The 26074-nt window shown below is 36.2% G+C and overlaps 1 protein-coding gene across 1 annotated transcript in view; it reads right to left on the reverse strand.

Annotated features, from left to right (window-relative positions):
* Positions 1 to 7054: 7054 nt before the first annotated feature.
* The window catches only part of GLRA3 (glycine receptor alpha 3), a 197739-nt gene continuing 178719 nt past the window's right edge, over positions 7055 to 26074 (reverse strand). The window contains exon 9 of the mRNA XM_086414718.1: positions 7055 to 9031. Within this exon, the coding sequence (XP_086270844.1) occupies positions 8753 to 9031 (279 nt within the window). The 3' untranslated portion in view covers positions 7055 to 8752. The remainder of the gene's footprint in view (positions 9032 to 26074) is intronic.

Raw genomic sequence — 26074 nt, forward strand, 5'->3', positions numbered from 1 at the left:
ACCACACCAAAATTCTAAAAATAGAAAAGACCAACATTCTATTCTGAAATGGTCTCTATGGGTAAGTTAAATAGAAGTGGTTTATTCAACAAAGAGATTTTAAGGAAAAGATTTTCAAACAAACAAAACTTATTAAAAAATAATGTGAAATAATTTTTATAGATAGTCATACATCTTCTCTCATTCTAAGTTGAAAAGTTCCATTCACCAGCCTCTTTACTGTACTTTTTCTGTAATGATATACATATATTAAGTCTTCTCTGAATGGTGTATTACCAAGTTTGTAATCTCTGTATAATAACTTCCATCAGAAATGCAGAAAACATGACCCTTTCATAAAACTCAAAAAAGTGGGACAAAAGAGTTATTCATATTGAAAAGAGTTAATTTTTATTGTTTCTGATCAAATTATCTACACTTACATAATAAATATTATATACTGCACATGAGCTAATGACTCTGATTTGAGAATTTGTAACTTTCAGAATTGAACTAAAGATTATACAAAGAGGAACAAGTTGATAAAACAATGCATACAATTTTAAGTATATTTTCAGCATAGTTTCCTGAAAAAATATGATATCATCTGGACAGGAAAGTAGACAGACATCAGACTCAGGAAGACGTGTTTTAAATCTACAGAAAAAAAAAAATAACACCATAGAAGAGCTGTACTTTTTTTGGTAGTCTTTTAAACAACTTGGCTCATGAATAATAAATCACTGTATATGACATTATAATAGTATATTGAAAATATATGGCACATTTTCTTTTCATTTTGTTTTCCACAGCAGGTTATATAATATTCATAGAAAGGCTGTCTAGTTCTATTTTTCCCAAGTATCATAATCTATCATACGTTAAAATACAAATTTAAGGAAAAGCCATTGCATAATTCATAGACATGAAAGTGAAGGAGTGCAAAATTATTCAAGCATGTTCAATACAGTCTCACTCTGAACCTTTCCTGACCTTTGATCCACAGGTTCTTACTCTTCATTTACATTACAAGCCAGACTGAATAATGAATATGTAGTGGGTTTGCCTGAAGACGCCTTGGCTAAAACCATTCCAAAAAAAAAAATCAACAATTAAAACAACTTCATTCATTAAATTTTTATTATATTGATAGCTTTGCTCTGAAAATATTATGTTTGACTGATAAAGTGAAAGTGTTAGTCACTGAATCGTGTCTGACTCTTTGAGACCCCATGAACTGCAGCCCACCAGGCTCCTCTGTCCATGGGATTCTCCAGGGACGAGTACTGGAGTATGGGACTTCCTTGGTGGTCTGGCAGTTAAGACTCCCAGTGCAGGGAGCCCAGGTTAGATTCCTAGTCAGGGAACTAGATCCCACATGCCACAACTAAGACCTGGTGCAACCAAATTTTAAAAAAGAAAAGAATACTGGACTGGGTAGCCATTCTCTTCTCCAAGGGATCTTTCCGACCCAGGGGTCAAATCCCGGTCTCCTACCTTATAGGCAGATTCTTTACGTCTGAGCCACCAGGGAAGTCCCATTAGGGTTTTTTTTTTTTTTTTTTTAACAGATTCATATCATGAAATACATTGTTAAACACTTAATTGAAAATATTGCCACATTATAGGAAGACATTTAAAGTTACTACAAATGATTCACATAGAATTTTATCAATTTCTATTTATTGATAAAGATAATTTTAAATTTCATTGTTTTATGCACCTGAAGCACCTCATTGTTGAACACAAAATATATCGATAATTTACTTAAATTAGAATAAAGCTAGTGATAGGGGATTAAAAAGGAATATTGATGAAGCCCCCACACAGGAAGTAGATATGAAAAAACACATGAGGCACTGTCCTTAAGGGGATGGGGGAGACTTAGTTGGAATATATTAATTAAAAGTCATTTCTTGATAAACTTTTTTTTTAATCACTTAAAGCTGTGTTATAGCAGAAGAGGCTGCATTCAGAGTAATGAACTCTCTGTTGCTCTAAGTGTTTCAGGAGAATGTAGATAATTTTGTACCAGGAATGTGCCAGAGATGGTGAAGATTCTGACACTGGAAGGAAAGCTGAACTGAAACAACTCAAAGGTTTATTTTTAATTTTTAATTATAAGGATATAAATGAGAAATAATTACAATGAATATGAAGAAAGAAACATTATAAAACATTCAGTGATAAATTGAGTATTTATTATTAGAAGAATAGGTTTGTGTATGTTCGTGTCAATTGTTCTCACTTGTGCAACTCTTGTCAATAACCCAGAATTCCATACTTACTCTGAACATACTGAATTCAACACTCACAACAATGCCAGGTACCTAGAAGGTGCTTCAGGGATGTTTGTTAAACCAATGATTGAATTATAAACTCTCATGTTGAACACCAGCATGTATACATGTTTAAAAATGTGTGTAAGGGATATTAAGGTACAGCCAGGAATCAAAATCACCATTTTTTAAAATAATACTCTACCACCATCAAAACCCTTTTAGTGTGTTTTATGTGTAGTACTAGTTATGACTGATTGTCTTTGGGAAGAACTGATGACAAATATTTAGTCATTCTTCAAACACAGTCCAAGCAGTGTTTTAGATTTCTATCATTAATGGTTGGAGAAAAATTTGACCCGCATAGCTTTGTTCTTATGTTGTTGAGCCAAAATATTCTGGTTTCATAAATAAGTGTTTCCCACCAGAAATCACTGATATTGCAAAACACATCACAGAATTAAGAGCATCTTCCTAGAAAAGCTGACTTTCTTTGCATTTCCAATTTGAAAACATTTATCCCACAAACAGCAGCAATGATAAGTGTGTGTGCACACACACACACGTGTGTGTGTTTGGGAGAAGGGAAGAAAAGAGATGAGGGCAACATAAAAATGGTAGAAGGAAGAATGAGTAAGAGTATCCTAGCAACTGGCTCAGGATTCTGTTTTTAGGCTGATTACTGATAGAAGCTTCTCCAGAATATTTTCCCTGCCTGAGTTATTTTCAAATCCTCGGGGGCTATATTTTACACATGGACTCTAGGCATCCTTGTTATCAAAGAACATGTGCTTCACTTTTTAGGTAATTAGAACAACAGCCATTTCCTTATGGAAGTTGAGTATATTTTTAAAGAGGAATGGTGGCTGGGATAAAAGTTTAATTTTAAAGTTATTGAATTAACTCAGTTCCTCCCTATTGTGTCCTACTCATTTATTCACAGAGAGTTTATATACCAATAAGAATAAAACGAGATTGCTATATTTTATCACTCTTTGTTGGGCCTTCCCTCGTAGCTTAGATGGTAAAGGCTCTGCCTTCAATGCAGGAGACCCAGGTTCAATCCCTGGGTCAGGAAGATCCCCTGGAAAAGGGAATAGCTACCCACTCCAGTATTTCTGTCTGGAGAATCCTGTGGACAGAGGAGCCTGGCAGGCTGGCAGTCCACGGGGTCTCAAAGAGTCAGACACGACTGAGTAACTAACACTGTCACTTCACTTTTCATCACTCTTTGTAGTACTTGAACCAGAAAATAAAAACCAATGCATCTGCTGAGGAAGACAGATATTATGGGTATTTTATTTGTATTCAATCAAGGGAGAACCTGTGTGTTCATATACACTGTAGTTTCTAAAATATTTAATTGAAAAGCACCCTACTGTCTTCCAGACACAGACTTTAATTCTTATCATTCTTTAGCATCCCTCATTAAAGAGATGAGTTGGTGAACTTCAAGGTCTAAAATACGTCATGGAAACTGAGATGGTGACTGTTTGCTTAGTTAAAGGTTGTTATTCACTGATCATTGGGATGGACAAGATTGTTTCTGCACTGCTTTGAATGGTCCCAAGAAGAGGATACAGTAAGGAATTATGTAGGCATTGTGGAGAAGAAGATTTGGTTGCCATTATATTCAAAATTTCAGTCTTTTTTGGAATTCTAATCCTCATGGTCTTACCTTTCCACTGCCCATTGCTCAGGAAGGTTCAGCTAAGGAAAGTGGTCTTGTCAAAAAATATTGGAAAAACTGCACCAGAAAATCCTTTAGTTTTGCTTGAGCAAATTAGACAGTTCAGGATACAGTTTTAAGAAATATTGAAATTTGTCACTTTAAAAAGTTGTGCAGTTTTTGCAACTCAATTCTTTTCTGAAATGCACATGACGGTGGCAAGTTTTTATAGTCTGCCTGAGCTGATGATGGTGGATTCATTTTGATATTTGGCAAAACTAATACAATTATGTAAAGTTTAAAAATAAAATAAAATTAAAAAAAAATAAATAAAAGTTCCAGTACCTCTATAATTCCATGTAACTCAGTCCAAAAGTCAAGGGGAGGCAATATAATGATCTAGTTTAAAAACTGAATACCCAAATGAACAAGCAAAATGTCATTATCATAATTGTGCTTGACAAGTAAATATAACTCAAAAGACAAATTTATAATTATAAAGGTGCAGAAACTATTCTTTGAGTCACTGAAACAATTTCCAACTAATCCCTTAAATGAACTCACATAAATATTAACGCACAGGCTCAGTTTCATTGATGATATTTTCCTTGGATAGACTGTTAAAATTAAAATGCGTTGAGGTGGAACCCATATTTATTCTCTTAATGCGTTTCAGTCAAGTTCATTACCTTGCAGTCTTTGCCTTGTCAGCATTAATGAGTATGGACAGACAGACTATATAAAAGTCAGTGCTCTGTCCTTAGGGTGTTTTGCTTTTCTTTACTAGGTCAGCATCAACTAGATGAGAAATACAGATGGTATATGCTCATAAATTTTGAGAACTTTTCCTGTTATCTATGTTTCAAGGTCTGCGAAATCTATTTAGAGTTGGAGACAGGACCTCAAAGATTACTAATGATTCATTGGTCTAAGAACTGTGGCTTATATGCCTTCTGAGTTTCATTCTGAGAGGGCTCTAACAGGTTGTTAGGGGACACCTGTGAATGCCAGTGTTGCCCACTTCCTATTTATTTAATATTGAAAGAATTTTCTGTGTTTAATATTGGCAAGTCCCATCTTTCCTTGAGTACTTTTCATGGAATGTGTACTTTGTAGATGAAAGAACAATTTAGCTGCCAATATATCTCAGTCTTCCAAAGTGAAGCAGGTTGAGGTATATCATGTTAAGAATAGAACAGTATATTTTTTAAAAACAGGGTGAAGGACATTCAGAAAAGAGAACGTATAGTATGGAGGGTACACTTATTTTTCTCTTAAAATCTTAAAAACTACATAAGTTGCACAGAGTGCTAAAACAGGTAACAACTTTCTCTCTTCCATCAAACATGCAGCCTCATTTTCTCACGGTTTTGCCCTAAAATTTCCATTATCTTCCATAAGATCCTGGGAATTTATAAGCACAATCCATGTATCCATATTTTAGGGATATACAGATTGAAAGCATCTGTAATTTAAAATTAAAGTAAAAGTTTTTAGAATGAATATACCTATAGAATAGGAATTGACTATAGGATAAGTAGGCAGAACAGTCCCTTAAATTCAGCAGCTGGGAGTAGCGTAGGCTCTCCAGGTGAGTAAGTGTTCTGGAGAAACAAGCAAAAAGTATGGAGACGTTTTAGAAACCCTTGGCTTTCTGCTTCTACAGCAACTTTCTGGAATCTGTTTTAAATAGTAAAGAAAGTTCTAGGTCCTCACTATAGTTAAACTCCAATTCTAATAGCTGGGAAAGAAAAAGATGTTACATAGCATATGCTAAGGTATCAATACAAGGTTTCCTAAAATTCACATGTAACTACAGATTTCAGTGGTTGAGATACAAAATTAGAAAAAAAGTAAAGCAAACTGCATGTAGAAAAATAACAAACTTCTTAATGTGACCATTTCAAAATGCTTCAGAATATCCGTATTAGAATTTCAACCTATGTGTGGGTACCCAGGGCATATGCACACATTTTAATTTTCACATCATTAATAGATTTGCAATTGGCTTAATTTGAAATATCAGGGTTTGACACAGGGCTCATTTAGGCAAATACTGCCTTAGGATGCTAATTACAATAAAGTTTCACCATTTAAAAGGGTACCTAGGAGTTCATTTTAAAGGGTATCTTCAGGAGTTGGTAATGGACAGGGAAGCCTGGTGTGCTGCAGTCCATGGGGGTCACAAAGAGTCGGACACAACTGAGCTGATCTGAATTGAGGAGTTCGTTAAAGGGGACAGGTTCCTTTAAACTTTTTGGATTCAGATATATTTGTGATGTCACTGTTGCCATAGGAGTGAAACATCAGAGTTTTTTTTTTTTTTTTTGGCTGTACCATGCGGCATGTGGGGTCTTAGCTACCTTATCAGAGATTAAACCTGTGCCCCCTGCATTGGAAGCACAAAGTCTTAATCACTGGACTGCCAGGGAACTCCATTTTAAATTAAAAAAAATTTTTTTTCAGAGTATTTTCTTTGCATAGGGAGACAATGTTAAGTACATATACCTAAGTAAAATTTAATTCTTTTGAGATAGATAGATTTCTACCATATCAATACCCTTGCTGAAAAAGCTGTTTCATGGCTAGTATTTGTACATTCTAAGTTTCAAGCTTAAAAAAAGAGACACTTTTAATATTCTCAAATGTAAAAACAAGTGATGTTCATAAATTTCTTTAGGGGCATAGGTTCATTGCCTATGTCTATGTATGTCTAAGCAAGCATTGTACATTTGCTTTTGGCAGAATTCATTTAATTTAAGCAATGATGAAGAACTTTAGAAATAAGATGTATGAAGTATAGAAAAATGTGTTCAAGTATTTCAGAGATATGTTGAGACAACACGTAGTTTATCATCGATTCAAACCCACTAGCTTATCCTCAGAAAACACAAACAACATATCTACCTTTAATCTACCTTTAGTACAAGAATATATTTCCATGATTTGGGTTCATAAACACTCAATGAAGAAGGACATGTCGAGATGCAGAGTCTTCAAAGTACATAGTAGTATCTTCTGCTGTGGCATTTTCATTTAAGGGCAACCCTTTTTTCCCCCTAATTGTATTTTAAATTACCTACAAAGTAAGAAAATTTGGAGTTTTAGTAGCAAAAAATGCCAAATATACATTATTTTTAAATTTACTTTTTTTAAAGTACAATTAGGTAGACCAAAGTTCGATAACATTGAAACATTTCAGCTTTAAATGGCAGCTCTTGCTTTTGGTTTAATAATAAAGATCAGAAAATAGTACCGTCTTGTTCAAAAGTGCCTTATTTATCCCTCTTAAATCTGAGTTAGTTGTTTTCTTCATGATTAAATCTTTCTCTGTCAGTAATTTGTCTTCAGTTTCCATCTAGAGAATCTGACCAGTAATTAAACATTTTTAAAAAGGATTGTAGAGTTTTTAAAAAATACAATACTGATGATAAAAATAATGCAAAAAATAGCAAAACAGGAAAAGAATCAGAGTCTGGTTCAATTTAACCCCAAAACTCTATCATATATTTTCACTTAATCACACTGCATGAAATGAGTTAATGCCCCATTGTAGTTGAAATAATTCCATGGGGTTCCTAATAAGTTTTAAGTAAAATTTTTGTTTAGAATTATTCACAATTAGTGGATGTATTATATATTGAAATTATTAATTCAGAAATACAAAGCAATCACATCTCATTTATAGAAGTGACTTATTTATATAATTTAGAATTAAAATCTTCCTTCCTTATATTTAGGGCTACGATTTGGAACCCATATAACTTTGATGGGAAGTCTGTTCTTATTTTTAAAAATCTCCCTAAATTTATTTTGGTTTTTATTAAATTCATTTTTTTAAAAATGTAAATACTATAATCTCATTGAATTTTAAAGACTCATTCTAAACTAAAATATACAAGTCTTACTGAACTTTGTTCAACTATATCAAAACAATAAACATAATTACTTACAGATGATTAACCAACTATTAAAAATCTAACAAAACAAAGATGCTGGCTTGAATTTTTTCAGTGTTTGGCAACAAAAAAAAATACATAGCTATAACACTTTTTAAAAACAATTGTGTTTTTAGTATATCTACATTCATTCACAGATATATAAAGTTAAGAAAAGTAGATTTTATGTATAATATGATTGCTTAGGCCATTAAAAACATTTCCAAAGAGGAAAATTTGATATTTCAAACAATTAAATTTAGTACATAAACAATAAAAGTTTTTTACTTTAATCTCCTGATTTTAATTTTCTATTACTTAAGTTGGTTCTGTAGCATTTGTATGTACAATTTTCTATTATTATTGAGTTAATTTGTCACTTAATTATCATATTTTCCTATTTTGTAACTACAAGTATAAGAAAATATTTTAAAGCCTCAAGCTACATTTTTAAAATCTTCAACATTTCCTGTTTTTCCTTTTTAAAAGTTTTCTGTGCAAATTTTACTTTTGTGTTATTTAATACTGAATTGAAAAATCAAAGAATTTCAAAGCAATTCTCACATGTACTGTTATGTGACATCATATTACATACAAACACATTGACAATAATATGTCCACTTGTAAAATTTACTGTGAAAGAACAGATAATCTTAATGAAATAGAATCCCAATAATACATATATTTTGTATTCATTAAAGGAATCATAACTGCCTCATGACTTTGCATAGCAAGTCATAATAACACCTTTCCATGTGTCACTTGAGCACAATGGTCATCATTTGTATACCACACACACACACACACACACACAAACACCCTTATGGCAAAAAGCCTTCCTTCTGAGTTGACGCACTGAGTTTGTACACTTGCACACTCCCCGAGACTTAATCTTGCTGCTGATGAATATCCTCATGCCTAAGAATTTTATAGATAACCCAGTAGAAAATATTAAAAATCAAAAAGGCTAATGGAAAGCAGGCTCGGGAGATGGTGTCAATCTTCTTGGCCCGGTCGATAAAGACCTTCCTCATCTCATCTGGGCTCTTCGGCATTACTTGGACAGAATGGTTGGGGCCCTTTGGGGTCACAACTTCTTTGGTTTGCAGACATGGCCCCATTCCATAAGCAGTGAAGCTGAACCGGCTTTCCCTTATCTCATCATCCTGTCATAAGAAAAATAGAAGCACTGAAGTCATAGAATAAGGCAAGACATGTATAACAAGTGCTTCAGAACCATAACTGAGGCTTTATCATGATAAATGATAACATTATTATAATGAAAAGATAAAGCATATCAAGGTGAGTTGACTTTTGTTCCTATTCAAGTTTTAATGATTTATCCTGCTGTATCATATAGATGAGTCTATTCAATAAAACTCTCAAGTGTTATGTTTTAATAGAAAAACTAAATATTCTGGTGTTCTCCACATATTGCCAAACCACCCAAATAAACTGGGCAAGAAAAAATTCTATGTGGCTAATAAGTTATCCAACATCTGTTGGGTCATCGAAAAAGCAAGAGAGTTCCAGAAAAACATCTACTTCTGCTTTATTGACTATGCCAAAGCCTTTGACTGTGTGGATCACAAGAAACTGTGGGAAATTCTTCAAGAGATGAGAATACCAGACCACCTGATGTGCCTCTTGAGAAATCTGTATGCAGGTCAAGAAGCAACAGTTAGAACTGGACATGGAACAACAGACTGGTTCCAAATCAGGAAAGGAGTATGTCAAAGCTATATATTGTCACCCTGCTTATTTAACTTATATGCAGAGTACACCATCATGAGAAATGCTGGACTGGATGAAGCACAAGCTGGAATCAAGATTACCAGGAGAAATATTAATAACCTCAGATATGCAAATGACCACACCCTTATGGTAGAAAGTGAAGAAGAACTAAAGAGCCTCTTGATGAAAGTGAAAGAGGAGAGTGAAAAAGCTGGCTTAGGGTGATGGTGGCCTCATAGAATGAATTTGGAAGTTTACCTTCCTCTGCGATTTTCTGGAAGAGTTTGAGTAGGATAGGTGTTAGCTCTTCTCTACATTTTTGGTAGAATTAAGCTGTGAAGCTGATCCTGGGCTTTTGTTTACTGGACAATTCTGATTATAGTTTCAATTTCCGTGCTTGTGATGGGCCTGTTAAGATTTTCTATTTCTTCCTGGTTCACTTTTGGAAAGTTGTACTTTTCTAAGAATTTGTCCATTTCTTCCAAGTTGTCCATTTTATTGGCATATAGTTGCTGATAATAGTCTCTTATGATCCTTTGTATTTCTGTGTTGTCTGTTGTGATCTCTCCATTTTCATGTCTAATTTTATTGATTTGGTTTTTCTCCCTTTGTTTCTTGATGAGTCTGGCTAACGATCTGTCAATTTTATTTATCTTCTCAAAGAACCAGCTTTTGGCTTTGTTTATTTTTGCTATGGTCTCTTTTGTTTCTTTTGCACTTATTACTGCCCTAATTTTTAAGATTTATTTCCTTCTACTAACCCTGGGGTTCTTCATTTCGTCCTTTTCTAGTTGCTTTAGGTGTAGAGTTAGGTTATTTATTTGACTTTTTTCTTGTTTCTTGAGATAAGCCTGTATTGCTATGAACCTTCCCCTTAGCACTGCTTTTACAGTGTCCCATAGGTTTTGGGTTGTTGTGTTTTCATTTTCATTCATTTCTATGCATATTTTGATTTCTTTTTTAATTTCCTCTGTGATTTGTTGGTTATTCAGCCGTGTGTTTGTTGTTCAGCCTCCATATGTTGGAATTTTTAATAGTTTTTCTCCTGTAATTGACATCTAATCTTACTGCATTGTGGTCAGAAAAGATGCTTGGAATGATTTCAATTTTTTTCAATTTACCAAGGTTAGATTTATGGCCCAGGATGTGATCTATCCTGGAGAAGGTTCCATGCGTGCTTGAGAAAAAGGTGAAATTCATTGTTTTGGGATGGAATGTCCTATAGATATCAATTAGGTCTAACTGGTCTATTGTATCACCCTAATACCAAAACCTGACAAAGATGCCACATAAAAAGAAAACTACAGGCCAATATCACTGATGAACATAGATACAAAAATTCTTAACAAAATTCTAGCAAACAGAATCCAACAACACACTAAAAAGATCATACACCATGACCAAGTGGGCTTTATCCCAGGGATGCAAGAATTCTTCAATATCCACAAATCAATCAATGTAATACACCACATTAACAACTTAAAGAGTAAAAACCATATGATTATCTCAATAGATGCAGAGAAAGGCTTTGACAAAATTGAACATCCATTTATGATAAAAACCCTCCAGAAAGCAGGAATAGAAGGAACATATCTCAACATAATAAAAGCTATATATGACAAACCCACAGCAAACATTATCCTCAATGGTGAAAAATTGAAAGCATTTCCCCTAAAGTCAGGAATAAGACAAAGGTGCCCACTCTCACCACTACTATTCAACATAGTTTTGGAAGTTTTGGCCACAGCAATCAGAGCAGAAAAAGAAATAAAAGGAATCCAGATTGGAAAAGAAGAAGTAAAACTCTCACTGTTTGCAGATGACATGATCCTCTACATAGAAAACCCTAAAGATGCCGCTAGAAAATTACTAGAACTAATCAATGAATATAGTAAAGTTGCAGGATATAAAATCAACACACAGAAATCCCTTGCATTCCTATACACTAACAATGAGAAAACAGAAAGAGAAATTAAGGAAATATTCCATTCACCATTGCAACAAAAAGAATAAAATATTTAGGAATATAGCTACCTAAAGAAACAAAAGACCTATATATATAAAACTATAAAACACTGGTGAAAGAAATCAAATAGGACACAAATAGTTGGAGAAATATATCATGTTCATGGATTGGAAGACTCAATATAGTGAAAATGAGTGTACTACCCAAAGCAATCTATAAATTCAATTCAATCCCTATCAAGCTACCAACAGTATTTTTCAGAGAACTAGAACAAATAATTTTACAATTTGTATGGAAATACAAAAAACCTTGAATAGCCAAAGCAATCTTGAGAAAGAAGAATGGAACTGGAGGAATCAACCTGCCTGACTTCAGGCTCTACTACAAAGCCACAGTCATCAAGACAGTACGGTACTGGCACAAAGACAGAAATATACATCAATGGAACAAAATAGAAAGCCCAGAGATAAATCCACACACCTATGGACACAGTCAAAAAATGGGCCAAAGAACTAAACAGACATTTCTCCAAAGAAGACATACATATGGCTAACAAACACATGAAAAGATGCTCAACATCACTCATTATTAGAGAAATGCAAATCAAAACCACAATGAGGTACCATTTCATGCCAGTCAGAATGGCTGCTATTCAAAAGTCTACAAGCAATAAATGCTGGAGAGTATGTGGAGAAAAGGGAACCCTCTTACACTGTTGGTGGGAATGCAAACTAGTACAGCCACTATGGAGAACAGTGTGGAGATTCCTTAAAAAACTGGAAATAGAACTGCCTTGTGATCCAGCAATCCCACTGCTGGGCATACACACTGAGGAAACCAGAATTGAAAGAGACATGTGTACCCCAAAGTTCATCACAGCACTGTTTATAATAGCCAGGACATGGAAGCAACCTAGATGTCCATCAGCAGATGAATGGATAAGAAAGCTGTGGTACATATACACAATGGAATATTACTCAGCCATTAAAAAGAATACATTTGAATAAGTTCTAATGAGGTGGATGAAACTGGAACCTATTGTACAGAGTGAAGTAAGCCAGAAAGAAAAACACCAATACAGTATACTAACTCATATATATGGAATTTAGAAAGATGGTAACAATAACCCTGTATATGAGACAGCAAAAGAGACACTGATGTATAGAACAGTCTTTTGGACTCTGTGGGAGAGGGAGAGGGTGGGATGATTTGGGAGAATGGCATTGAAACATGTATATTATCATATGTGAAATGAATCGCCAGTCCAGTTTCAATGCATGAGACAGGGCGCTTGGGGCTGGTGCACTGGGATGACCCAGAGGGATAGGATGGGGAGGGAGGCGGGAGGGGGGTTCAGGAAGGGGAACATATGTACATCCATGGTAGATTCATGTCAATGTATAGCAAAACTAATACAATATTGTAAAGTAATTAGCCTCCAGTTAAAATAAATAATTTTTTTTTAAAAAGCTGGCTTAATATTCAACATTCAGAAAACTAAGATCATGGCATGCAGTCCTATCACTTCATGGCAAATAGAGGGGGAAACAGTGGAAACAGTGTCAGACTCTATTTTGGGGGGCTTCAAAATCACTGCAGATGGTGACTGCAGCCAGGAAATTAAAAGACGCTTGCTCCTTGGAAGAAAAGTTATGACCAACCTAGACAGCATATTAAAAAGCAGAGACGTTACTTTATCAAAGGTCCATCTAGTCAAAGCTATGGCTTTTCCATACTCATTTGAAAAGACCCTGATGCTGGGAAAGATTGAAGGCAGGAGGAGAAGGGGATGGCAGAGGATAAAATGGTTGGATGGCCTCACCAATTCAATGAACATGAGTTTGAGTAAACTCTGGGAGTTGTTGATGGACAGGGAAGCCTGGCGTGCTACAGTCCATGGGGTCACAAAGAGTTGGACACCACTGAGCGACTGAACTGAATTGATTAAGTTATGTTGTGTCTAGTAATGTTCATGTACTACATTTTTTCTCATCATGTGTTTAAATGGGTGCATATATGTTGTTAAAGGGAAAATACCAGGATCACTGACTGAATTTTTCTTTTTTTGTGGAGGCAAGCTTTTTAATGCTGTTTCCTACAACTTCATGTTACTTCATTGGGAAATACAGCTTAGATAGACAACACTGCTGGGTTATTGTTACTCCCCTTGATGTTTTATGCTAACCCATTTGGAATACTATCAGATGGTCAGATATCCTAGTTGATATACAATAACTTTTCGGGTATATTGGTTTAGTTGAAATTATGAAGGAAACCTGGCAGAAATTGGTTTCATGTTAAAGAAAATTACAACATGATAAAAAGTTATGTTCTAAAAAGTAATGTTAATTTTCTCCTAAATGCTCAAATTGAAGAGAATTCATCATGTATGTATATGAAAAGAAAATTTTAAAGAAAAATTACTTAATAAAAAGATGATAAATGAAATATTTTGTAAGAGGAAAATATGGTAATTAATCATTTATAATGAAATTCATTCATGAATAATTTAATGTATTTGTTTAGAATATAACAGTAGGTAGCTGCCTATATATTAAAAGATGACATCTTATAAAGGTATTATATCTCTATCCTTATAGTAATAGAATGGTAAATTAAGAGTTAAAAGTAATTAATTGGCCCACATTCTCAAAAAATTATTTTAGGTCTGTGAAAGTACAGTCTCAATGAGCAGTATATTATAAAATATTAAAGTGAAAAACAGAAATTAAGATGAATTCCAAAATTAAGGAGATGATGCAATAATTCATGAAATAATTTCCTGGGGAATTGTTACATAAAACAATTTCACCTGTAAAAACAGAAACATAATTATTGGAAAATATCTCAACTGTAAGATGTATAAGCTGGAATCAAGACTGCCAGGAGAAATATCAATAACCTCAGATATGCAGGTGACACCACCCTTATGGAAGATAGTGAAGAAGAACTAAAGAGCCTCTTGATGAAAGTGAAAGAGAAGAGTGGAAAAAGTTGGCTTAAAACTCAACATTCAGAAAACTAAGATCATGGCATCTGCTCCCATCACTTCATGGCAAATAGATGGGGAAACAGTGGAAACAGTGTCAGACTTTATTTTTTGGGCTCCAAAATCACTGCAGATGGTGACTGCAGCCAGGAAATTAAAAGACGCTTGCTCCTTGGAAGAAAAGTTATGACCAACCTAGACAGCATATTAAAAAGCAGAGACATTACTTTGCCAACAAAGGTCTGTCTAGTCAAAGCTATGGTTTTTCCGATAGTCATGTATGGATGTGAGAGTTGGACTGTAAAGAAAGCTGAGCACCGAAGAATTGATGCTTTTGAACTGTGGTGTTGGAGAAGACTCTTGAGAGTCCCTTGAACTGCAAGGAGATCCAAGCAGTCCATCCTAAAGGAAATCAGTCCTGAATATTCATTGGAAGGGCTGATGCTGAAGCTGAAACTCCAATACTTTGGCCACCTGATGTGAAGAACTGACTCATTTGAAAAGACCCTTATGATGGGAAAGACTGAAGGTGGGAGGAGAAGGGGACCACAGAGGATGAGATGGTTGGATGGCATCACCAACTCAATGAACATGAATTTGAGTATGCTCCAGGAGTTGTTGATGGACACAGAAGCCTAGCATGCTGCAGTCCATGGGATCACAAAGAGTCAGACACGACTGAGCAACTGACCTGAACAAAGGATGTATAAGTAATTGACTTTTGAGTAAATAAGTGTGAAATGAAATTGATGACCCAAAGTACACATAACTGTTGTAATCTTACAAAAAAACTGGAAACTGATTTCCCAGTGGTCTTTAAAAAGGATGTTCATTTATACAGCCAATAGTTTTCACTTCTGTGGGATTGTTAAGGCTAAATAACTGTTTTCTTTGATTTTTCTTTTTCTTTATGGAGAAATAATTGACACGGAGTTGTATAAATTTAAGGTGTAGTGTGTGATGGTTTGACTTACATATATTGTGAAATGATTACCACAGTATGTTTAGTGAACATCCATCATCTCACATAGACTAAAAAGAGAAAAAATTATCTTTGTGGTGAGAACTCTCAGGGTCTATTCTGTTAAAAACTTTCCTGTATGTCATATGTGCTATATCTTACAGCAGTGTTAACTACAGTTGTGTTGTACATTATGTCCCTAGGGCTTATATATTTAGAGCTGGAAGTCTGTACCTTCTAACCATCTTCCTCCACTGACCATCTGTTCTAGAGAACTGAGTATTTTCAAACCTTCAGAGAGCTCCCCACATAGACTCTTATCTCAAAACAGAGAAAATCCTCTTCAGATTTAACATATGTCATGAACAACTATAAGTTTCTCATCTCTGTCTTTCCAGTGAACTCTGAGTAAAGGCTTAATGCCAGGTCTTGCTGTTGAGGACTGCAGAGAAACACTAGTACTTACAGCATCATTTCCTTGAAAACAATGGCCTTAAGGTAACAGGAATGAGGAGTTTGTGCCCTGTGCTGTGGCTCCTGCCCTGGCGGAGCTGTGTGGTGGCTCGAAGAGTGAGGGGCCAAAAACGCTCTTGAGTGGCTGCCCCCACCCCCACTCCCGAGATGGAGATGCTGTGTCTGGTCTGTTGCCTGCCTTGTCTGCTCCTAGAGGACTGAGTAAACACAATATCAGGTTAAAGTCTATTGTGTCTGGAGGGTCTGACTGAGAGTTTGAACCCAAAACCTCAGCAGTGGTGACGGAAGGTGACCTGGCTTTCAGATCCTTTCAGCCTCAATGTGGCCCAAGTTTCTGGGAGGGAGTTCTGATGAGAACTTGACCCTGATCCTCCTTGAGTTTGAGTTAGCAAACCTGCAGGGAAAATACTGGGGATAAATCGTACTGTTGGGAGATGGATGACACAGCTGTATGCCCTGTTGAATTGATCATTGAGAGAAAACCAATTAGAAACTAGGTTATAAAACAGGGGAAAGTGGCTCAAGATACAATTGATAATTGATAATCTCTGTGCAACGTGGCTTCCCAGGTAGCTCTAGTGGTAAACAACCTGACTGCAATGCAGGAGACATAAGAGATGCGGGTTCCATCCCTGGGTCCGGAAGATTCTCTGGAGGAGGGTATGGCAGTCCACTCTAGTATTCTTGCCTGGGAAATCCCATGGATAGAGAAGCCTGGCAGGCTAGAGTCCACGGGAGTCTCAAAGAGTCAGACATGACTTAGTGATTAAACAAAAATTAATAATAATAGAAGGAAAATAAATTAGATTCCTCAAGCCTTATCCTCTGACCTACACTCTGGTACACATGGTGATTCAGGGAATCCCCTAGGCCTGGGTTCTCAGGTGGCTCTCCTTTGGGCAAAGAAGGAGTGTATGTATGATTTGTGGAGAGGTTTACCCTAGCAGCTGACATGCTGGGTTTCACTAATGGGAAAAAAAAAAAAAAATCCAGGCCATTCAGAAGAAAGAGCTTGGCCAGAAGAGAATCTATCAGCTCTCTTGAGGTGACTTTTAAAAGAACGAAAATTGACAGGATTCCTATGAAAGGTTTCCTGGCAGGTTGTCACCAGTCGGGAGGAAGGAAATGGTTTCAAGTTCCTGCAGCTGCTTCCCTTAAGAAACCCTGTTCAATCTGCTGTTTTCATCTCAGAAGTTAATCTAGTGATGCCAATGGGAATACAAACAAAAGGGGCTGACCAGGTGGCTGAATTGACTCCATCTGCAAAGACAGAGTCCAAAGGCCAAGTTCTCCTTGCCCAGTTCTGAGTGGGGTCCCAGGCTGTGCCATGGTTAACATAGAATAGTCGTGGGTGGTAAACACAGCTCTTTGGGACTGTGGAAGCCGGTGTACCATGTGTAGTCAGACTGTTGAAAAGTGAGAAGATGATATTAAGAATAATAAGAAGCTGGCGGGCACAGTGATGCTGGGTTCATAGGCATCATGGTCATAGCAGAATGACCATGATGACATGCAGATAGGAAAATAAGGGACTGAGATATATCCACTGGGCTTCCCTTGTAGCTCATGGACAGAGGAGCCTGGCAGCCTACAATCGATGGGGTCGCAGGAGCCGGACACGACTTAGCGACTAAACCACCACCACGGTATATCCCTGATAGCTCAGTTGATAAAGAATCCATCTGCAATGCAGGAGACCCTGGTTTGATTCCTGTGTTGGGAAGCTCCTCTGGAGAAAGGGAAAGGCTATCCACTCCAGTATTCTGGCCTGGAGAATTCCAAGGACTGTATAGTCCATGGGGTTGCAAATAGTCGGACATGACTGAGCAACTTTCACTTTCACTTTCAAGAGACATCCAGTAGGTGGCATCAACCAAAGACTAAATGTATTAATATAATTGGAAAGGCTGTAACCACGGATGAAGGACCCGGCCATTTTCTGTCTTGAGCCTAATCTTGGGTTATTGTTCCTTGTGCCTGCTGCGTGCGATCATATCCAACTCTTTGATGGCTGAACACTTGAGTTCACTAAGGAAATGCCCCCCAATAGCCTCTACCAGGATGGACATGGCAAAAACTGTTTAGGAGTTTCATTATAGGAATTCCAGGGTAGAATTAATTAGGTGATAGAGTCCCCATCTAGTTGCTGGCTCAGAAGGGGACTATGTCCCAAGGTGGATGTCTTGGATTGGCCTTTGACATAGTCATGGTGGTGAACAAACCATGAAGCAATGGATATAACATGTCCCTCTGTTGATTGCCCACTGAAGCCATTGATGTGGTCAGAGCTTGTCCAGAATATTAACAAGATTAAAAAAACAATTGCTCAGGATTGCTTTTGGATCGAATCTCCAGAGGACAAGTGCTAACACAAAGCTGACAGATGGAATGCCACTAGGGTCTTTGCCCAGGGCTCTTGGAGGAGTCAACTGACTATAGAAGGAATAGGGCTTCCCTGGTGGCTCAGATGGGAAAGAATCTGCCTGCAGTGTGGGAGATCCGGGTTCAATCGCTGGATTGGGAAGATCCTCTGGAGAAGGGAATGGCTACCCACTCCAGTATTCTTGCCAGAAGAACTCCACGGACAGAGGAGTCTCACAGGCTACAGTCCGTGGAGTCACAAAGAGTTGGACGCAACCGAGTGACTTTGAGACAGAGAGTCCATATTGGGCTTTGTTTACACTGTAACAAAAGCCACAGCTGAAAATACTATTTATGGCTTGAATCAGGTCCTTTCATATCAGTCTGGGCCCCTGGAATAGATCCCTTTGGATAAAGGAACACATTTACAAATGATCAGTGTATAAAATGGTCCAAGAGCACAACACAGTAAGGGTATATCAAATTCCATCAGCTCACAGAGCAGTGGTTGAAACAGAAATTAAAACCTTATTACTAGGGACTTCCCTGGTAGTCCAGTGGATGAGACTCTGATCATAAGCAATAGAAGCTATATTGAAACAAATTCAATAAAGACTTTAAAAATGGCCCCCACAAAAAAATAAAAAAAGAAAGAAACACCATTATCACTAAACACAGGATGGTCAGGACATGAACGGTTGCCTGGTTGGGTCACTGGACGAGTACCACGCAGTGATACTAAGAAGCAAATGCCTTTAGAAAGGTTTCTGGTTTCTGGTAGTGGACGTGTGTATGTGTCTGGCATTGGGGGGTTGGGGGATAGGAAGGCTATTACTTAACTCTGTCCCACCTCACAGGTTTCCCTTTTGTATCACCTGATATCATGGTTTTGGGTCCACGACTGTATTTTCCAGTTGAAGGGCTCATTTCTACTCATCATACTATATGTATTTATTTAGACTAGAAAGCCATTCATGCTCTCTGTGGAAGAGGGATCTAAACGTCCTATGTGCTTGAGTAGCTGGAAGGCCTTCCACTTAGATGAAGATACTTTATCTGCTGTCTCTCTTGCTTCTTATCCTACTGAAAAGCTGAGCAAATGACATATGAGATCAAAGCTTATTTCTGTCTTGAAAGTACAAATGCCTCCTCAAACCTGTAATCAGAGCTATGGAGCTGCACTGACAAAGCTACTTTACTTTGGATATTGATTTTAATAGAAAATGACACTTTTGAAAAACTGAAACTTCAACATCATCAGGCAGCATTGGCCTAGCATGAAAACTGGCCACAATTTGTAAAACTACGATATTCTATGTGCATGCAATAATGACAGTCCAGGCCAGGACAAGACTTCTCACAGTGAGGTCCATGCAACAGCTGTCTCAGAATCACTTGGAGGCATGGCTGAGATCCAGTTTTATGCATCTCAATTGCACAGATTTGCACTCATTAACATTTAGGTTGTCTCTGTCATCTGCATTTCCAAATTCTCCAGGTGATCATAATGCTCAAATATGTAGAAACAAAAATTCCCAAAAGACACAATGCAGCTATCCTAGTTAGCTGGAATTCATGGTGATGTAACATTTTTTGAATTCCTCTAACACTTTCTATTTTTTTTTTATTAGTTTTGCCATACATCAACATGAATCCGCCATGGGTGTACACATGTTCCCAATCCTGAACCCCCCTCCCACTTCCCAATCCCACTGCTGGGCATACACACCAAGGAAACCAGAATTGAAAGAGACACGTGTACCCCAACATTCATCGCAGCACTGTTTGTAATAGCCAGGACATGGAAGCAACCTAGATGTCCATCAGCAGATGAATGGATAAGAAAGCAGTGGTACATATACACAATGGAGTATTACTCAGCCATTAAAAAGAATACATTTGAATTAGTTCTAATGAGGTGGATGAAACTGGAGCCAATTATACCGAGTGTAGTAAGCCAGAGAGAAAAACACCAATACAGTATACTAACACGTACACATGGAATTTAGAAAGATGGTGACGATAACCCTGTATGCAAGACAGCAAAAGAGACACAGATGTATAGAATAGTCTTTTGGACTCTGTGGGAGAGGGAGAGGGTGGGATGATTTGGGAGAATGGCATTGTAACACTTTCTAATTTAAATTTAAAGTGGTAGTTTATGAAAACATACTCTGTAATGACATTTGATGCTTTTGAACTGGGGTGTTGGAGAAGACTCTTGAGAGTCCCTTGGACTGCAAGGAGATTCAACCAGTCCATCCTAAAAGAGACCAGTCCTGGGTGTTCATTGGAAGGACTAATGCTGAGGCTGAAACTCCAATATTTTGGCTACCTCATGCAAAGAGTTGACTCATTGGAAAAGACCCTGATGCTGGGAGGGGTTGGGGGCAGGAGGAGAAGGGGACGACAGAGGGTGAGATGGCTGGATGGCATCACTGACTCAATGCACGTGAGTTTGGGTGAACTCTGGGAGTTGGTGATGGACAGGAAGGCCTGGCGTGCAGCAATTCATGAGGTCACAAAGAGTCAGACACGACTGAGTGACTGAACTCAACTGAATGACATTTGGGCTAGTACTGAGATATTATTTTATTTTTTAACAATTCCTGTTTTTAAGTCAGGCTGTGTCTAGGAGAGGCTGTATGTAAGCCTATTTATGTGAACTATATCTTTATTCATTTTTAAATTTATGATGGACCAAAGAATATTTTAGGAGTAGAATTTTGACAATTACATTTTATAATGTGATTTGGTGCTGTATTGTTTTCAAAAGCATCTGGGATATGATTTCACTAATAAATATATCACCAGTGGCTTTTCTATTAATTTTGGAGGTGAAGAAATAGAAATCTTCCATTTCAGTAAAAATATTTCCCTTGTTAAAACCTGTCATTCAAACACTTATGGGGGGCTTCCCAGGTGGCACAGTGGTAAAGAACCCGCCTGCCAATGCAAGAGACGCAGGTTTGATCCCTGGGGCAAGAAGGTCCCCTGGAGTAGAAATGGCAGCCCATTCCAGTATTCCTGCCTGGAAAATTCCATGGACAGAGGAGCCTGGTGGGCTACAGTTGATGAGGCCACAGAAAGTCAGACATGACTGAGCAAATAAGCACATAACTAAAAAGTACATCAAGTTATTTTAAGCAACTAATTTTTCTGCTTTGTAAAACTCAGTCAAAAGATTATCCTGTGTTTATGTATGTTTACAAGTGCAGTGATATTCTTTATTCCAATTAGCACTCAAATTTTTTTTTGAGATAATTCAATTTTCTGGAGCTACCTTCAGCTTGGCTTTCTAATAGAGTGAAGGCCACAAAAGTAAGGTTTAGACAAACATCTAAAACTTTTGACTCACTATAGGTTAGCTAGTGTTTAAAGTTCAGGAAATTAAGCCCCTTTACAACTCAAAATATAGACAATAAGAAAGATTAAATAGAATGAATTAAAAATGAACTAAAGAACATGGCTGATTCAAAAAGTAAAATTGAAGAAACAGCTTAGTTTACCCACAAGTCAATCGTCTCAATATGCTTCAAGCAAGTTAGAAGGATAGGCAATAAAAAATATAAAAAGTCATTTTGTTGGTGTAGTTCTTTCTACAGGAGGACCTGTTTTCACTAAATATGGAAATGAGAAAAATGTTTCAGTAATTAAGCAACAATACCATACTGTGAAACATTCTCAGTGCTTTTCTGCCTTATTTAGAGAATTATGCCAAAGATTGACTCATGTAACATGCATATTATAACTAGAATTATTACAAAAAGACAATTCATGGGCAGATATAGTAATTCAATTGAATTTCTTCATCTTTATCATCAAACATGATATATTATCATATATATGAGAAAAGAATTAATTTCCTATCCTCTTCTTAGTTTTAAAATAGCAACCAAAAAAAACCTTATTTGTTTGCTGACATGGTGAAAGCATGAAGATTGCTAGTGAGTAGTTACAAATCATTAATCATATAAGACAGCCTGAATGATGATTAATTATGACAATTGCTGTGAGATACAACAGCATTAAATATGTTACTTTCATCCTGATGTTTTCCTGGGCTGCTGCTGCTGCTAAGTCGCTTCAGTCGTGTCTGACTCTGTGCGACCCCATAGATGGCAGCCCACCAGGCTCCCCCATCCCTGGGATTCTCCAGGCAAGAACACTGGAGTGGGTTGCCATTTCCTTCTCCAAGGCATGAAAGTGAAAAGTGTAAATGAAGTCACTCAGTCGTGTCCAACTCTGTACGGCCCCATAGACAGCAGCCCACTAGGCTCCTCCGTCCATGGGATTTTCCAGGCAAGAGTACTGGAGTGGGGTGCCATTGCCTTCTCCGTGTTTTCCCCCTAGTGGATACCTTTGAGATTTCTTTATACAATGAAGATGCTAAGTAAATTATTCTAAAGGTTGTTTTATTTAAATAATTTTCTGTAACTTTTAATTGTTAAGTAGGAAAATGACAGAAGAAGGAAAAGTAAATTGATATTAATTCACATTTATATGATTTCAAAGTATGTAGATTTTTTTAAAAATGTTTTTTAAATTTTTTGAAAATTGCTAATTGACAAAACAATGGATTGTTTTTGTTGAGAGAAATAAGCATCACTTAGAAAATTTTAAGGCAAGGTGAAGTATGTGAATGAATTAAAAGTTGTTCTCTAGGATAAGTGTCAGCCTAAAACAAAAATCCTGTTTAATACATCTGAGTACATTTCTGTATCACCCACCCAAACATGGAAGGCTTAAAAGAGTACAACTATGTATGATGTTAAAAATACTTTAGACTTACAAGTCAATTGTCAATATAAAATTCCTTGAAATTTAGCGTCCAGGAGAACCTTGCATTCATTATAGATGACATATGAATTAGCTGGGCTTCCCAGGTGGCTCAAACAGTAAAGAATTAGCCTGCAATGCAGGAGACCCAGGTTCAGTCCCTGGGTCAGGAAGATACGCTAGAGAAGGGGATGGCTACCCACTCCAGTATTCCTGCACGGAGAATCCCATGGATAGAGGAACCTGGCGGGCTGCAGCCCATGGGATCACAAAGAGTCAGATACAACTGAGCGATACTGCTACTCCTGATACTACTTCCTCTTTCATGAAGTAGTTATAAACTAGCCAAATTTATGCTCAGTGTATTGAATTTAGATTCAGAAATGGTTTGGAGATTATTGAATGGTAAAATGTAAGCTTAAAAGGATGAATATTTTAGGTGAAACTTCGTGAAAACATGATATGTGTACATACATAGGGGAATTGAAAAGTCAATGAAATAATTTTTTTTTAAATCTGCATATCTATTTCTAACTTAATGTTCTAGATTCTTTCAGTGCCAACTTATCATCATAGGGTGACATAAGATAATATTTTACAGTAGATAGCATATAAAAAGCACTGTGCCTGTTTTATTTAACTGTGTGATGGAAGTCATTATACAGCGTGTGAACTTAAGTAGAGACTATTTTATTTATTGAATATTATTTTCCTAAACAGATATTTCAGAGGGGATAGAGCTCTAAAAAATAATTGTATTTAACATACACTTGGAATACTTGTTGTAGGAAATAATCAAATTTTTATAATTTTTCTTTTACGTAAGAAGAAATTTCTAATCCCTGTGCATCAGTCATTCAAGTAGAATTAGTTTGAAATTGTTGAGAAACTACTTTTTTTCAAGTATATATCAAATACTTACCTATGGAAAGAATATCTTCTATTTTAGAATATAGCATAAACTGACCTCCAATGGAAACTTTAGAAAATAATTCCATGTATACAGGTACTACATTGCTTCCAACCATGAAGCCTCATTCCTTCAACCAAAATAGTATACATATATATTTATAATTGGGCTTCTCTGGTGGCTCCCTGGGACAGGAAGATTCCCTAAAGAAGGGAATGGCAATCCAGTCCGACATGCTTGCCTGGAAAATTCCATGGACAGAGGAACTTGGTGGGCTACAGTCCATGGGGTCACAAGGAATCGGACACAACTGAGCAACTAACACTTTTTGCACGTTTTTCATATTTATATCTGTTCTAAATTTTATTTGTTTTCATAATTATATTCTAGACCTCACAAAGGGTATTAATACAAGGCAGAAAAATCAATTATTTGTTATTCTTAATAGTTACCTTGAGTTATTTTTTAAAGTAATACAGGACATAAATACATATGTAAATAAGTTTTTGTACAAATAATCAAAATACAGTCAATTATTTTAAAAAGAAAACAAGCAAAAATATACACTTGGCAATTAGTTTTTGAATCTAGAATTTGTGGTCCATTCTTATTTCATTTGCATACACAAGTAGCAATTAATATACAAGAATAAGCAGGAAGATACACCCGAACACCATGTATATGTATTTTCGCTCAGCAAACTTTGATTATTACATTGCAAAGCAAAAGCTGCATGAAATGCATTAAAGCAATCCCATATCATCCATATTTCTCAACAAGTTACATATGTTCAGAAATATTTCGGCATGTGTTTAAACCCTCCAGGACTAAAGTAATGATATCATACATGGGAAGAGCAACTTCTAACCAAAATACTTTTGTATCATGCATACACCCACACACACACAGCACTAAGGATAAGCATTTATGGCAAGGTGCGGTGGTGTGTGATTGGCACACAGCAGGCTAGAACAGTGTGGGGTGGGGAAATTTGGATACAAGCGCGAACGTGTATTCTTTCACAGTATACAAAAAGGATCCATTGTACGTTTGCAGGGGAAAAGGTAAGGCGTAAAAGATCATATGCAGTGCCTAGGCCAAATGCTAAACCAAGGTAAAACTTTCCCCGGAATAATATGTTTATCAGTGTAAAGCCCTTTGTTATGTGAAGCTTTCTATAATGGGGCAATTTTATTTACTCCCTCGTCTGCCGAATTAAAATACTATGAAAAACATGCAAATCAGTACTCATGAAAAGAAAGGATATTCAGTTAATTTTTAGACTTATCTTGATTATGTTAATTTAATGATTTAGATTGCTTAGACTGTCACTAAGCAAAGTGTATACTTTGTTTTTTTTTTTTTTAATGATGAATTCATTTGGCCCAGAGGACTATTAGGTTGAGAAAAATTGTTTTCAAAAATTGAAAATGATCAACCTTAATTATCATCAACCTGAATGATAATTAGAATGTTATAAAAATAAATGCGATGCATATATTTCTAATCAAATGTATTTGCATTTATTGTATTTTTAAAATGTATTTGTAGTTTCTTAAATAATATAGTTAGTAAACCATATTGTTTCTTTTTTAAAAAAATAAGTATTTATTGACTGTTAGCAAAGGAAATCTGTATTTTCATCAGAGTTATTTTTGTACTGTTTTGTCAGGCAATATCTAATTGAATATATATTTCATACTAACATTCCTTATATACTGTTTAGTTACTGAAAATTTAAATATATACCTCTCCCAAAGACGCAACTATGTGTTATGAAAATTCAAGGCAATGAATTTTTAAAGAAAATTAGTTAGGATAATCACATAAAACTAATTGGATCATGTGAATTTTCCCCCCAGGGATGAAAATTGAAGACGTAGGTAGCTACAGTGGGAACAACTATGAAATTTTAGTAGAAAAGAAAAATAGTTGAGGAAGTATTATAATATAGGAATATATAATATAGGAATATAATTAATAACTGCTTTAAAATAATCTTTGGTCTAGATACTTGTTATGAAATTAAGATCAC

The sequence above is a fragment of the Bos grunniens genome, chromosome 8 (genome assembly GCF_055505025.1).
Source record: "Bos grunniens cultivar Pamir isolate PY7600 chromosome 8, Bosgru_T2T1.0, whole genome shotgun sequence".
NCBI classification, from domain to species: Eukaryota; Metazoa; Chordata; class Mammalia; order Artiodactyla; family Bovidae; genus Bos; species Bos grunniens.